The 16,393-nt window shown below is 45.8% G+C and overlaps 1 protein-coding gene across 1 annotated transcript; it reads left to right on the top strand.

Moving 5' to 3' along the window:
* Nucleotides 1–1,049: 1,049 nt before the first annotated feature.
* GNPDA1 (glucosamine-6-phosphate deaminase 1) lies at nt 1,050–12,309 on the top strand. The gene is made up of 7 exons (XM_061188279.1): nt 1,050–1,126; nt 2,017–2,146; nt 5,138–5,239; nt 6,435–6,617; nt 7,660–7,844; nt 9,667–9,841; nt 10,856–12,309. The coding sequence occupies exons 2-7, from the start codon at nt 2,023–2,025 to the stop codon at nt 10,954–10,956; spliced, it is 870 nt and encodes a 289-aa protein (XP_061044262.1). The 5' UTR covers nt 1,050–1,126; nt 2,017–2,022; the 3' UTR covers nt 10,957–12,309.
* Nucleotides 12,310–16,393: the final 4,084 nt, after the last annotated feature.

Raw genomic sequence — 16,393 nt, 5'->3', positions numbered from 1 at the left:
GAGTCACTCACTCAAGAAGTGGATATTGGCAAGACCAGAATTTAAACCCAGGCCTTTCTGATTAGTCCGCATGCAGAATCAAGAGCCTCCAGACTTAACAGACACCTGCACTGGTTCCCTACAGAAAGGGTAACTCTGGGGAAACAGGCCCAGTTAAAGTCACATGAAGTCACTTCCTGTACCATCTGAGGGCAACTGCTGCAGACCTGGAGGTATCATCTGAAGTGTTTGGAGACTGGGGTGGGAACCTCACTGTGAAACATCTGCAATCCTCAGGCTGAGATGAGATTTCTAACTGAATTAAAAAAAAACAAAAAAACAAAAGACACCTACACCAACACTGAGGCCAAAGAACAAGTCCCTCAAACTGTGTTAGCTCCACCGCCCGGGCTCATCAGGGCCTCACCATTAGAAGCCCACTCTCTCAAGTTGCTCTGGAGCCGCAGCGAGGCCCAAGGAAGAGGCGAGCCGAGTCACGGGAACTGCAGGATGTGGTCGCCCAGCTGACTGTGGACCACACGTGTGGTGTGTTCTCATTTCTGTAAAATACAATGTAAGGATATTCACGAAAAATCACTGAGGATGTAGTCTAACCTGTTAGCAATGATTACCTTAGGGTGGGGAGTAGAGGAGACCAGGGACCTACATTTTTCTCTAGTTCATACTGCTGCAAAGATGGATTTTTTTTTTTTAAGGTAGAAAAATCCAATTATATTTAAAACAAAAAAGCAGTAATATCTAGGTAAATAAATGATATCTAAAAAAATAAACTGAAGGCAGAGCCAAGCCCAGCCCTAGAGGAAGCGATTCTGCTCTTCCTCCCGCGCCCCACCCCTAGCACTGAAAACCCTGCCCCAGCCCCCGGCCTTGGGGACTGCATCCCTGGGAGCGACCTGGGACCCCGCAAGTCTCCCTCCTCCACCAAACCAGTCTCCAAGCCCCGCCCCCCACGGCTTTTCCGGGGCCTGCACAGCCTCTGGCCCGCCGAGCAGACTCCTCCTCGGAGCCGCGGCCCCAGAAGTCAGCCCCGCGGGCGGAGCGCGGCACCGCGTGACCTGCAGCCACATGACCCACGCGGGGCGGGGCCGCCAGCGCAGTCGCTGCATCAGCCGCGGGAGGCGTCCGCGTAAGTGGGGAGCGGGGTCCGCGAGGACCCTCTTCGCGGGCGGGCGTCCGGGCGCTGCCCAGCCTCCGGCAACCTGGGGCCGGGACCCCCAGCGATCCGCTCGGGTCCCCTCCCCGGGAGGGGCGATGGGATCGCCACTGGGGTGGGGGAAAAACTCCTGTACCCCACGGACCGCGGATCCGGCCACCTCAGCCTTGGCCTTCCCACTCTGATTTGACCGCAGTGCGGCGGGGAGGACTAAACGCCCTCCTTCCAGAGCGATTACCTTTGCCGCGTGTTCTTTGGGGGAAACAGGATCTGCAAAGCAAGGCAGGCCGGTGGGAGCGCCCCTCTCTGGTACTGAAAGAGAACACACCTTTCCAGGCCTCCACCTGCTCTAGTGATCCAACATGATCCCATGACCTTCCCAACCCCCATCCAAGATGATCCCATGACTCTTCCTATTGAGGAAGAGTTCAACAGTAGAGTATCTAGCCAGGTGGGGGTTGTCGAGGGGTGGCGAAGAGGGGCCTGGGTCGAGCTGCAAGATAATAGCCAACATGTTATATGGAATATTATGTGGTTTACATGCATCTTCTTTCATATTCACCATCATGAAATTTGTCAGGTAGGTGCTGTTGTCCCCATTTTCCCGTAAGAGAAAACAGGCTCAAAGAACTTGGGTCCTTCACCAAGGTCCTGCAGTTGATCAATGGAGGAACCGAGATTAGAACCCAGGTCTGTCCCACAGCAGCGCCTCCCGGTGGGTAGTGGAGGCACTTGGCCCAGCTTGTCAATGCTCTGTGAACTTCCCCTTCCAGGCTCAGACAGCATGGAGAGAAGGGCTTCTCCCCTCCACCCCTTTCTCCTTACCCCTTACCACTGATTCCTTTTGTCACCTACCCCTGCAGGACAAGATGAAGCTCATCATCCTGGACCACTATTCTCAGGCCAGTGAGTGGGCAGCCAAATACATCAGGAACCGCATCATCCAGTTTAACCCAGGGCCAGACAAGTACTTCACTCTGGGGCTCCCTACTGGTGCGTTGTGGGATGGGGAGGGTGGGCGAGGGCATTATGGGCTTTTAAGGGGCCAGGTAGGTAGGCTCATTCAGCCAAGGGACTGCAAGGAGGGCTCTGAGGTACTGGCCCTATGAGTGAACAACTCCCCTGCCCCCGGACATATGAAACAGAGGACCCAGCTTCCTCTGGGTTGGTTTGTTGCTGCCTGCTTCTGAAGAGTCCTGGAGTAGAAGGGATCTTGGTTAGGCAGGAAAAACTTTGATTTTTAGGCTATATCCTAAGCCAGCCCTGTCAGTCAAGTTTCCTTAACAGAATTAAGTCCTAATACCTTAAGGCATACGTTTTATGTAATGAATTAATTTCTCTTCTCTGCATCTAGAGTGCTACTAACTAAGCGCCATCCTTGGGAGAATTGAGAAGATAGTCACTCAACGCATTTTCTATAAGGCTTAATTAAACACAGGACCTAAGTGAAAAACAGTCCTAGTTTCTTTAGGGAAAAAATCAGAATGTTGCCTTTATGGGAGGATATTTTGAACCCAGTTTTTCAAGGCAAATGTTCTGATTATTTCTTTCAGAAGTGGGGTGGATTTGCCTCAGTGACCAATCCACTATTGCAGGAGTCCTCAAGCTTTTTCTGTATACGGCCAAATAATAAATATTTTACACTTCACTGGCCATACAGTTTCTGTTGCAGCTACTTAACTCTGCCCTTGTAGCTCAAAAGGAGCCATAGACAATCCAGAAATGAGCATGGATGTCTGCCAGCACTGACGTTTGAGTTTATATAATTTTCATATATCATAATATTCTTTTGGTTTTTAAAAACTTTTAAAATGTAAAAACTACTCTTAATTTATGAGCTCTACAAAAACAGGCAGCAGGCCAGATCTGGCCTGTGGGCTGAAGTTTTCCGACCTCTGCTCTAGAGGTTTGTGGGAACACTATACTCAGGTAGGTATCTGTGAAACCACCAGCGTCTCAGGCTGTGTCGGGGCTGTGCTAACATCCTGTTTTCTAACTGTGGAGCCACCCTGGGTCAGAGTCTGGGCTTTTGCTGAAACCCCTCCCCATTTCCCCATCGTCTGCAAAATTAGATCCAAGCCTCTCAGAGTGGTGTTCAGGGCCCTCCAAGACCTGGCCCCTTCCTGACTGTCACACTTGAACCAGCACAGCATTTCCATACGGGTTCCTTGGAACATTCCCACTGTTAGTTGAAGCACCCTCAGAGTTCTGGGTGGAAGCCACAGAAACCGACTCTGGCTAACTTAAGCAGAAAAGGAATTTATTGGCTAGATATTGGAAGCTCACAGAATTGATGGGAAGGCTAGAAGTTTGGAAAATGGACATGATGAAGCTCAGGGGGAGGACAGGGAAGCTGTGTGGCTCAGCCATGGCTAAGACCATGTCACAGGGATAGGCAGATGATTATGTGTAGATGGGGCTGCCACTGTCATTCATTCAGCAGATATTTATTGAATACCTGCTGTATGCCAAGCTGTTCTAGGTGCCAGGGATACAGCAGTGAATAAAAACACAAATTCCTGCCCTCCTAAAGCTTGACTTATGGTGGGAGAGACAGATAATAAACAAGTGAATTAGCAAAATATAGAGTATGTTAGATGGTGATAAGAGGGAAGGAGAAAAATGAAGCAGGGAAAGGGGCTAGAGAGTGTTTAGGCAGAGGTGGGAGTTACAGTGTTGGATATGGGGGCAGGGAAGGTCTCTCTGAGAAAGTGACACTTGAGTAAAGGCCTAAAGAGGTGAGTTAGCTGTGCAGATACCTGAAGGAGAGCATTGCTGGCAAAGGGAACAAACACCATGTGCAAAGGCCCTGAGGTGGAATTGCTTGAAGCAGGATTCCTAGCTGGGGAGAGAGTTAGCCAGGGGCCAAGTTATATAGAGCCTTTGTTAGGACTGATTATAACTCAGAGTGAAATGAAAAACCATTAGTGGGTTATGAAAAGAATGATCTGATTTGGGTGGGGCTTTTTTCTTTCCATCTTTTTATTTTTAAAAGTTTCATGCATTCAGAAAAGCTGAAAGAATAGTACAGTACCATCTACTTAGATTCACCAACTGTTAACCTTTTGCCACATTTGCTTTCATCTCTTGTGGCTCATGTTCTGTCTGTACACACACACACACACACACACACACACACACTTCTTATGAGCCACTGGAAAGTAAGGTCCAGAGATCCTGACACTTTACCTCTAAATCCTTTAGTACGTTATCTCCTCAGAATAAGGACATTCTCTTACATAACCACAATACTATTATAATACCTAAGAAAATTAAAAATCATTTCATAATATCATCTAATATACAGACTATATTAAATTTTTCCCCTAATTGTCCACATTTATTTTTTATAGTTTTTAAAAAAAATTAATCCCAGTGTCCAGTCAGGCTTCATGCATATTTATTTCTTAATCGACAGCAGTCCTCTTGCCTTTTTATGGGTTTTATGACTGACTTTCTAATGAGACTCAACTCGGGTTTGCTGCTCTGAGGGAAAGTCTTCCCCAAACCCACAGGCTAGCCTGTACCACAGCCGACATTACTGCTTCGGGTCCCCACACCTAGACAGTGAGCTCTTCCAGGGTGGCTGCTGTGTCTCTCACTTCTCTGTGTCCCCATCACGTACCTCTCATGTACTGGTTGCTCAGGGAGTGTCATGTCAGTAATTAAGTCTGACATTCACTCAGGTGCTAATCACAGTCATTTCAATCATCAGTGTGCTGAGTGCTAGGGATTCAGCCGTGAACAAGACAGACACAGCCCTTCCCTCCTGGAGCTTACGGTCTAGGGGGGAAATAGGCATTAAACCAGCACTTAACAGGTGGCAGTTGGGATTGAGCATTGGGTAGGACTTCAGATCTGATTTGCTTCTGTCGGATCTGACAGGTTCTCCTGGTGGAGCATCCCTGATTCATTCCCGGGCGCCCTCTGGGCTTCCAGGAGCTGGGGGCTGAAGGGGGTTCATGGCTGTGGCCTCTCTTGCAGGGAGCACCCCACTTGGCTGCTACAAGAAGCTGATTGAATACTACAAGAACGGAGACCTGTCCTTCAAATATGTGAAGACTTTCAACATGGACGAGTATGTGGGTGAGTCTTGGGAGAATCGTACTCCTCCCCTCACAGGATCGGCCCAGGAGAGGACTGGGGAGGTCTCAGGGAACCAGTGGCATTTGGGAGTAGGCTCAATTGGTGATACTATATCTTCCAGGCCTTGGTTCACTCAGCTATGACATGAGGCTAATAAAGCTGACCTCATGGGCCGTAAGCATTAAGTGATATACCAGGTGTGGAAGCTTCTTGATCAGAGCAAGCACTTAATGAATTCCAGCATATCTCCTCCTCTGCCTCCTCCCCAACTCCATGCCATTTCTTTCTGGAACAAATGGCTGCAAATGGGATCTGGGGTCCCATGGCTGGGGTGTGTGCCCCCCCCCACACCAGTGTCTGTGTCTGGACTTTCTCTCTACTGTTCATCTTCCCGTCCCCTTCCTGCCAAGTATACTGGGAAGGGAGCTGAGACTGGTGTCCTTTCCACTGATGAAAAGTGGCACCTTGGGCTTCTGTCACCCTCTCCACCCCCACCATCATTTTGTAATGGTTTCGCCTTAAAGATTCTTTTTTTTTTTAATTGTGGTAAACTACACGTAACATAAAATTTACCATTTTAACCATTTTTATGTGTACAGTTCAGTGTTAAGTACATTCACACTGTTGTGCAACCGATCTCCAGAACTCTTTTCATCTTGCAAAACTGAAACTATCCATTAAAAATCAACTGCCCATTTCCCCACTCCTCAGCCCCCTGAAACATGCACTTTAAACATTGTTTTTCTTCTTGACTGAAAAAAATCTTTTTTGGGAAGCTCTGAGATAATTCTCTCCAACCACTTGGTGTTCCAGTTGGGGTTCAGGCTGAGCAGGGTGTAACGGGGGGAATGACGGTGAGGTGGGAGGCACAGGGTAAGGGGTGTTCTTGCTTCCTTTCCTGATGGGCCCAGCCCTACCCCCCAGAGGCTAGCCCACCTCCAGAGGTCCAGACTGATCCTCGCCTCCAGCCATTCTCTTGTGAAAAGATCAGAATGAGGGCCCAGGCCCACGGTCATGGGCACAAGGACACCAGCTCAGCTTACTCCGAGTGGCTGGGGGTGAGAGGGCTAGTGCCCAAGGCTCCCTGATAGGCTCTTCCCTAAAAGTGTCTCTGGGGGTCTGGGGGTATCCTGGCATCCTTGGGAGGGCACTCTTGCTCAGCCTGGCATGACTGAGTGCAGCCATGGCCCCACAGGCCTTCCTCGAGACCACCCGGAGAGCTACCACTCCTTCATGTGGAACAACTTCTTCAAGCACATTGACATCCACCCAGAAAACACCCACATTCTGGATGGGAATGCAGCTGACCTGCAGGCTGAGTGTGATGCCTTTGAAGAGAAGATCAAGGCTGCGGGTGGGATTGAGCTGTTTGTCGGAGGTGAGCGCGACACCGCAGCAGGTGTCCAGGGCAAACCCAGGGTGGCTGGAACATATGAGAAGGAGGACAAGACCCATGCCTGTCTGCAAACAGCTCCCTCTCTCTGCACCAGTGACAGTGGGGTCACTTATTAGCCTGAGGCAGCAGGGAAGGCACAGAGTGGGAGCCCTGGTGCCCTGCCCTGCCTCTGCCGCTCAGAAACTTTGTGATCTGGGGCATCTCCTCTTTCTGCAATTCGATGCCTTGTCTGTAAATTGAGGTATTTGGATTTGGACTCTGAGATTCTCTCTATTCCTTAGACAAGGCTTTATGGATCAGTCATGGGGCTTAGTTAAACATAATCACAGACTCATGTAGTTCCAGAAGATTCTGCCATCAGCCCCTGCATGCTAAAAATAGCAATTGAACCCCAGAGAAGTTTTGTGACTTGCTCGGGGTCAGCCAGCCAGAGCAGTGGAGAGAGGGTGGGGACCTAGGGTATCCCCCTCTCAGGTTTATGCGTGTTCCTGCCCTGAGTTGCCCTCTTACACTTCTGTCTGTCACGGCCTCTGGAGTCCCCCATGGGGGGAGGGGGTGGGAGGCTGAAGTTGAACAGTCTTTGACTGCTCCAGATTTAACCCTTCTTTACTTCAAGGTGGGGAGGAAATGGCTAGGAGTGCTCTTGTTCTGAGATTTTATAAACTTGGCAGCCCCTTTCCAGGCCCTGTGTATGTTTTCTTCGGTGTGACTCCAGCCCAACAGGGATAGAGAAGTGGCAGGAGAGAGAGAAGTTACACTTGGATGATCTGGGGGGGCAGAAGCTTTTGGGATTGCTCCCTACTTAGCTTTCTGAGGGTGGTAGCAAGTTAACAATGTCTGTGTGTGCCTCAGCTAGAAATGAGAGGGGAAGATCATATGCTTAAAGTGTACCTTTAAATGAATGAGGTGAGAGACACGGTTTTCAAGGATTTTTTTCAGACCCCAGGTGGGGAAGGAGAGATTGTCCATTCTTGAAATCTTGGATCCCTGGGACTGACAGGGCTGCCCTGTCTCTTCTGGGCAGGCATCGGCCCTGACGGACACATTGCCTTCAACGAGCCGGGGTCCAGTCTGGTGTCCAGGACCCGTGTGAAGACGCTGGCCATGGACACCATCCTGGCCAATGCTAGGTTCTTCGATGGAGATCTCGCCAAGGTGCCCACCATGGCCCTGACGGTGGGTGTGGGCACTGTCATGGATGCTAGAGAGGTAAGGGTGCAAGGGATCCACAGGCCTTCACTGGGGGGCTGGACTTGGCTTTTTGCTGTTAATTTCAACTATACAGGTACCACCTGAATCCATTTTATTAAAAATGAAGACATTGTAAATAAGGCTAAAATCCCAACTGACCCTATCACTGCTCTCCTTCCTCTCTGGAAGTAACCATTCTTCCCAGTGTGAGGTGAAACCTTTTCAGCACTGACTGCCCAGGAGGCCACAGGCTCCTGGTCTCTGCTTACCCAGCACCACTAATATCAGAATATGAATTTGTACCTGTCCAGGTACTGAGAGGGGCCCTCTGGTTCCCTGCAGTTGGTGGAGGCCACTGCTTGAAGGGAGCTCCCCCTGCAACCGCAGGATGCTTGTGGTTATAGCCCTGTGCTCAGGGATTCATAAATGTGGAGAAGTGTGATTGAAATAGTGTCTTGAACTGAATTGAGTCTTTCTATAGAAATTTGGGTATCATTTGAATTTTTTGTAGTTCCAATTCCCTTACTTTCATTAGAAGCATTTTCTCTTCCTGATGTATTCAGTGGGAAGCAGCTACAGACATTTTAGCTTTAAGTTTCTTTGCCCAAGTCTGTAAACAAACATGTAAATCATTGAAAAAGTTTCCCTGTCTAAAGTGAATTTTTGTGAAATGAGCGATGGCAGCAGATTTCTGTTGGGTAACCTTGAATCCGTACCTAGGGAGGTCATTCTGCTGTTTTTGGCCTTGCAGCTTATAAACACTACAGTTTGAGGGCTCTTCCTGTGGTGTGCAGAAAGGACCTGGGGCTGGAAATCTGGAAATTCTCTTTTTTAAAATGAGTTCTGGGGTCCTGAACAAAGAGTCACATTCTCTCTATGCCTCTGTCTTCTCATTTCAAGAAAGGAACAGTAAATCCTGCTCACAACTCCATGGCACAAGTGAATTACAATGAAAGGATATCTGGAATGCTGAGTTCTTTATAATCACTTTCTGGCACTTAACATTTTTTTTTTTAATTAAAAAAATTATTTTATTTTATTTATTTATTTTTTGGCCATGCCTCACGGCTTGCAGGATCTTAGTACCCTGACCAGGGATTGAACCCAGGCCCTCGGCAGTGAAAGCAAGGAGTCCTAACCACCAGACTGCCAGGGAATTCCCACATTTAACATTCTCGATATTTTAAGTGTTGAGGGGAGTCTGTGCCTGTTTTACTTAAACAAAAAGCATTACTCCAAGTCACATGAGCAGGTCTAATACTCTGAACTGAAAGTGACCAGATTAAGGGGCAGCTTTATTGGGATTCAACCTTAGCAGCCACACAGATAACTCTCACCATTGCTTCCAAGGCCTCCCTGGAGGCGCAAATCAGGACCCCTCTTTTTCCGGTTTGTCACTGTGAAAACTCACCCAAACTAGGGGCCCCGGGACCCAGTGTCAGAACTGTTGGGATAAGGCGTGGGCCTCTGTATGTATGGCACATCCGTTCACAGGGCGCTTTCACGGTCATCATCAAAGATGCCAGGAGGCACTATCATGTGGTGGTCAAGAGCATGGCCTCTGGGTTAGAAATGACCTGGGGCAAGTTACTTAAACCCCCGTCACAGAGTCCACTTCCTTATCCGAGCATGTAGGGATGACAGTGCTACCCATCTCAGGCTCCTTGTGTGATAAAGCACACAGAGCGTGGAGCAGTGTGCCACGTGCTGACGACTTACAATGACACATAAAAACAACAGTCCTTACAGTCGTTTTGGGCGGCCACTGGGATTCAGGCGTCTAGACTCCCAGCTCCACTGCTCCTTCTCCTCCATCACAGGCCTGTTTTCTGATCCCCAGGTGATGATCCTCATCACGGGTGCTCACAAGGCGTTTGCGCTATACAAGGCCATCGAGGAGGGAGTGAACCACATGTGGACCGTGTCTGCCTTCCAGCAGCATCCCCGCACGGTGTTTGTGTGCGATGAGGATGCCACCCTGGAGTTGAAAGTGAAGACCGTCAAGTATTTCAAAGGTGAGGGTGGGGTGGGTCAGGGAGTAGGTGGCCAAGTTCAGGTGCGCCAGGAGTGAGGAATGGATCTAGCTTGCAGGCTCTGGCCACTTTGACAACTATGATTTTAATCAAATCAAACCCTCCTCTCAGAATACAGTTTTCTCTTCCATCTGTGACTATTTAAGGGTCCATTTCTAGAGACCTGTTTGCTCTGAGGAGGAGGAAAGAAAATGAAATGAAAGTTGTAGTTCAAGGGCAGTTTGGTAATCACCTTGCAGTGATATTGAGCCTCAGGTTTTTTATCTTTGCAGATCTTATACAGGCCTTTTCCTTCTAGTCAAGGCACTGAACTGTCATGCACATCTTTCTTTCTTCTACTTAAAGCGGACACTCACTGCTTTAAATAAACTTATGTGAAAATCCTCATTTACTGAGCAGGCAAATTAGGAATTTGTTTTTTTTTTTTTAAGATTTATTGATTGATTGATTAATTGATTGATTGATTGCTATGTTGGGTCTTCGTTTCTGTGCTAGGGCTTTCTCTAGTTGCGGCAAGCGGGGGCCACTCTTCATCGCGGTGCGCGGGCCTCTCACTATCGTGGCCTCTCTTGTTGTGGAGCACAGGCTCCAGACGCGCAGGCTCAGTAGTTGTGGCTCACGGGCCTAGTTGCTCCACGGCATGTGGGATCTTCCCAAACCAGGGCTCGAACCCGTGTCCCCTGCATTAGCAGGCAGATTCTCAACCACTGCGCCACCAGGGAAGCCCTAGGAATTTGTTCTTTGATGAAAAGATTAACCTTTTAATGGCCAACTCTCCTAGAGATTGAATTTATAACAGTCCCATAGATTCTAGCATTCATTAGGAATAACAAATTCTTTTCCTGTGCTTAGGGTGTTTATCATTTGGGCCCACAGAGAAAAGATGATGAGTATCAGTTCTAGGACAAAATTTGAGAGCCCCTGGATGTTACTGTTGATAATCATGGAACTCTGCCTCTACCTGCATTAATGACTTTTGTTTTTCATTTTTTGTAGGTTTAATGCTTGTTCATAACAAGTTGGTGGACCCCTTGTACAGTATCAAAGAGAAAGAAACAGAGAAAAGCCAGTCTTCTAAGAAACCATACAGTGATTAGCCTGTGCTAATCCTAGTGTCAAGTACCTCATTGGGACAGGCAGGTCTTTCTGGAAATTGTCTTTAGGAGGACAGAATTGTATTTCTTTAATCTAGTACGGTTACTCCAGATAAGTGGGTGAACTTATTATTCTTGGCTATGCAGTGTGGAGTCTAGTCATGGAGTTTAGCTACTTGTTTGTAACTTACCGTTAATCAGAAAAAAAAAAAATCTCTCCATAATTTTGATGTCGGCCCGACTAGGGGTTTTTAGCTTTCTGTTCTGTCTCTGACACTGTTCACATGTACAATACACTCCTGCCAGTAAGTTCTATTATTATGTGCACTGATTCTCAATTGGGAGGGAGTTAGGGGCTTATGTATACGGGACAAAACCTCTTTGGAGAGTCCTGAGAGCCCCTCTTGAGCAGGCCTGCCCCTTATTTGGGAATCACTGTTTTAGATTAAGGAACAAACACTCTCTATGTCTAAAATCAGTATAAGGAAGTGGTCCCTCTGGTCAGTAACAAGTGCCATGGGAAGGAAACTATCCCTTATTTTCTTTCCCCAGTTTATACTGCTCTTTCAGTTGGCCTTTCCGAGAACTCAGAGGACTCCTTGAGGGAGGATTTGGGTGGGTAGGACTAAGAAGAAGGCTTTTGCTGATAAACTCAGAGCCTCAAGGGGCCTAGCCACGTTAAACTCCCCTCCATGAGAGACCTTCCAGCACCAGGAGGAAGGCGGAAACCCTTTTCCCACCAGAGCCCTGTGTTTTGTTCCAAGGTCTCACTGTGGCACCTCTCATACATGCTCTTTCATAAGTCCACAAGGCCAGCAGATACTGTCAAGTTCAGCGTTGTGTTCAGTCAAGGTGATGGAGCCAGGGCAAGCAGCTTAGTTGAGTTAGAAAAAACACACGAGTGACATGTTCTACATCCCTAAGAGCTGAGTGCCAAGAAACATACCAACTGTTTCTAAAGTTGCCTAATGTCCTTTCCCCACTGAAAATACCCTGCCCTTCTAACCCTCCCAGGTTCGTGTGGCATGGTCTGATGTTCCCAGAACATCAGGAAATATAATGCTTTTGCTCCTTTATCCTTCACCCCTTGTTCACAAGCTGTCCACTGCTCTGCCTTCCTTTTACTCCTATGCCTTGATGGTTTGGATGCTGCCTCCTCCTCCCTATTTTTGTGCCCATTTGAAGCTGCTGCTGCCTCTATTTCTGGGAAAGATCTTTCAGAGCCTGGCTCAGGCCTCTCTTTAAGTGCTGTGTTTGGTACCAGCATTTCATCTTTAGCTTTTATACGTGATTGTGCTGTCATTCTGTTTTAAGCTAATGGATCAATGGACTTGTTTACAATATTTTCTATTAAATCCAGTATTTTCAAGTAAAATGTGTTGTTTGTGGACTTCCACCCCCAAAGGTCAGAAGCTGGTTTGGGTTGATATTTATATATTTTGAGAACAGCTAGCGAGCAAAGCTTCATACTCACTCCTCACAGCAGCTCGGCAGGAAGTCACAATCATAGCAACTGTTGATCTTCTTCAATCACCAGAGGGGAAAATAATCAAAATATTTCATAAAAATGAAGTGCCTGTGTGAAAAAATGGTAGGAATGAACAGATGAGCAATAAATTGTCCGATTCTGTCTCTACTTGGCATCCAAATGAAGATATGACTGTTAAATAGAATAAGGCAGATTTGTGACCAGGAGGGATATATCAACTGCAAGGTATGGAAAACAGGTTTAAGTGTTTTTTTTTAGTTAAGAAAGTCAATATAATGGAACATCTTGGGTCAACATAACCAACTGAGGTACAAGTAGAAGTTGAAAGAAGGGTTTACTTTAAGAACTGTATTAAGATAATTTACATTCCCATAGAATTCACCTGTTTTAAATATAAATTCAATGATTTTTATTAAGTTTATGGAGTTGTACAATTCCTCACCACAATCCCTCTCTGTCATCCCCCAAAGCTCCCTACTCCTACCCCAGCCCAGGTGACCACTCATCTACTTTGTCTCTATAGATTTACCTTTGCTGGACATTTCATATATAAATGGAATCATACAGCAGACATCTTTTGGATCTGGCTTCTTTCACTAAGCATAATGTTTTTGAGGTTTACCCATATGACATGTAGCAAGCAGTCCATTCCGTCTTATTGCTGAAGAATATTCCATTGTATGGATATACCACATTTTGTTTATCCAGTAAAGAAGGGATTACATTTTAAGTACATATGTTAATAGGAAAAAAATCATATTAGAATGAAATGAGAAAGGATTTAGTGATGACAGCTAAACTGGAGATGTCGTATGAACTCAGGACCTTAAAAAGATCTGTCATGGGAAAAGAATCTTAAAAAGAGTGGCTATATGTATATAACTGATTCACTTCACTGTACAGCAGAAAGTAACATTAAATCACCTATACGCCCATAAAAATTAAAATAATAATAATGATTAAAAGAAAAAAAAAAGATCTGTCTTTCCCAGGCCAGTTTCCCTGGTGGCCCAACAGCCGTGTCGTCCTGCTACAACCAGCTCTTATGCAGATCAAGTGGGATGTATACTCCCGGGCCAGACTGGGCCTCTGATACCACTCAGGTCTTGGAGAGGAGAAATTATATGTGTTGGGGCAGGGATCACAGTGGGCCTGGAATATCTTGTTCCCAGAAAACAAGGATGCTTTAAAAAATGTCCGAGGTAGTACTGAGAGGACAAAGCAGCCCGTTTAATGAGACTCCTATTGGCCAGGTTGTGACAGTTTGATCAATAAAGAAATATTAAATACAGCTAAGTGGAAGAAGACATACAGATGGCCAAAAAAGCACATGTAAAGATGCTCACCACCACTAATTATCAGAGAAATGCAAATCAAAACTACAATATCACCTCACACCAGTCAGAATGGTCATCATCAAAAAGTCTACAAGCAGGACTTCCCTGGTGGCGCAGTGGTTAAGAATCTGCCTGCCAATGCAGGGGACACGGGTTCAAGCTCTGGTCCGGGAAGATCCCACATGCCGCGGAGCAACTAAGCCCGTGCGCCACAACTACTGAGCCTGAGCTCTAGAGCCTGTGAGCCACAACTACTGAGCCCACAAGCCACAACTACTGAAGCCCGCGCCCCTAGAGCCCGTGCTCCGCAACAAGAGAAGCCACTGCAATGAGAAGCCCGCGCACCACACGAAGAGTAGCCCCCGCTCGCTGCGACTAGAGAAAGCCCACGCGCAGCAACGGAGACCCAACGCAGCCAAAAATAAATAAAATTAATTTAAAAAAAAAAGTACAAACAATAAATGCTGGAGATGGTGTGGAGAAAAGAGAACCCTCCTACACTGTTGGTGGGAATGTCAATTGGTACAACCACTATAAAGAACAGTATGGAGGTTCCTTAAACTAAAAATAGAACTACCATATGATCCAGCAGTCCCACTCCTGGGCATAATATCTGGAGAAAACCATAATTTGAAAAGATACATGCTCCCCAGTGTTCATTGCAGCACTGTTTACAATGGCCAAGACATGGAAGCAACCTAAATGTCCATCGATAGGAATGGATAAAGAAGATGTGTTACATATATACAATGGAATATTACTCAGCCATAAAAAAAGAACAAAATAATGCCATTTTGCAGCAACATGGATGGACCTAGAGATTATCTTACTAAGTGAAGTAAGTCAGATAGAGAAAGACAAATATCAGGATATCACTCATATGTGGAATCTAATTTTAAAAAATGATATAAATGAACTTATTTACAAAACAGAAACAGACTCACAGATTTCAAAACCAAACATGATTATCAAAGGAGAAATGTTGGGGGGAGGGATAAATTAGGAGCTTGGGATTAACATACACACACTACTATATATAAAATAGATAACTAACAAGGACCTACTACATAGCACAGGGAACTCTACTCAATATTCTGTAATAACCTATATGGGAAAAGAATCTGAAGAAGAACGAATATATGTATATGTATTGATATAACTGAATCACTTCGCTACACACCTGAAACTAACACAACATTGTAAATAAATCAACTATACTCCAACAAAATTTTTTAAAAATAAATAAATACAGCTAAGTGGAACAAGTTGAATCTATCTGTAAAACCCCAAGTGTGACACTCAAAAAGGATGGTAATATTAAGTATACATGGAGTTGTATTTCAGGAAGGGTGGATGGAATGTGCTTAAATTTTCATTACATTTAGTAAAAACAAGCAGTATGTTGACATAAGTGGGTGTCACCTCTCCTATTAAATACATCTGTTTATAAAGAACAGATGGATACAAGAGTCTAGCCCACTATCTACCCGCCCCTATCTATGGCTTACTCCCTTACTTCCTCAGGTCTTTGCTCAAATGTCATCTATCAGAGAGCTCTTCCCTGACCCTCCGATATAAAGTAGCAATCCTGATTCTCTATCCCTCTCGGGGATAGTTTCTGATGCCTCCTTCCTGGGAACTAAAATCCTTACTGTGATGAGATGCTAGTGAAGCATGCATAAGTTTCCAGTAAGACATATTGTGATAGAATCCTGGGTTATGAAATAATGGGTAAATAAAACAACATAGTAATTTGGATCTCAAGGGTGCCCTTAACACCAACTATTTTCCCCTAGTCCATTCGGTCTACTTAGCCCTAATTCATAATGTCTCAAGACTCTAATCCCTTTTCCTCCAGTTCTTCTCTGAGCTGATGACCTTGAAAATAGAAGCAATCAGGCAAGAACTTCCACAAGTTCCCACCATCACATACACCCACCTGCCAGCCCTGCCCTCACTGTTTGCCCTCTTCCTGTCACTTGTTCCTTGGCCAGTCCCTCTGTGCACTAGATTCCATCTTCTCTTCCCTTCTTGAGGGCATTGCTCCAGCAAGACTCTCCTCTCGCACCTACAGCATCAAACTCCTTCTTTCCTGGATCACCTCTATCAGAATACAAAACAAGCTTTAAAAACAAAACTCTTTACCCTGTTTGTCCCCTCCTATCATAGCTTCATTCTCTGATACCCTTTTCAATAAGCAAAATTTCTGGAATTACCTATACTCTGGCTCCAATCTCTCTCCCCCAGTTCTCTCTCTTTATTCTGGTATTCCCATTATGCACGTTACACACCTTTTGCAATTCTCACAGTTCTTAGATATTCTGTACCTTTTCTGTACCTATTTTTCTTTCATTCCTTTTTCTCTTTAAATTTCAGTTTGGGACATTTCAAGATATTGACATATCTTCAAGTGCAAGATTCTTTTCTCAGCTGTGTTCAGTCTACTGATGAGCCCATCAAAAGCATTCATTTCTGTTACAATGTTTTTATTTCTAGCATTTCTTTCCATTCTTAGAGTTTCTTTTGCTTACTCATCTGTTCTTGCATGTTGTCCACTTTTTCTGAGACCTTAGCATATTAATCTGGGTTATTTTAAATTCCCATTCTGATAACT

The sequence above is a fragment of the Eubalaena glacialis genome, chromosome 4 (assembly GCF_028564815.1).
Source record: "Eubalaena glacialis isolate mEubGla1 chromosome 4, mEubGla1.1.hap2.+ XY, whole genome shotgun sequence".
NCBI classification, from domain to species: Eukaryota; Metazoa; Chordata; class Mammalia; order Artiodactyla; family Balaenidae; genus Eubalaena; species Eubalaena glacialis.
The sequence above is the reverse complement of the archived record's forward strand: the minus strand, read 5'-3'. Positions and strand labels throughout refer to the sequence as shown.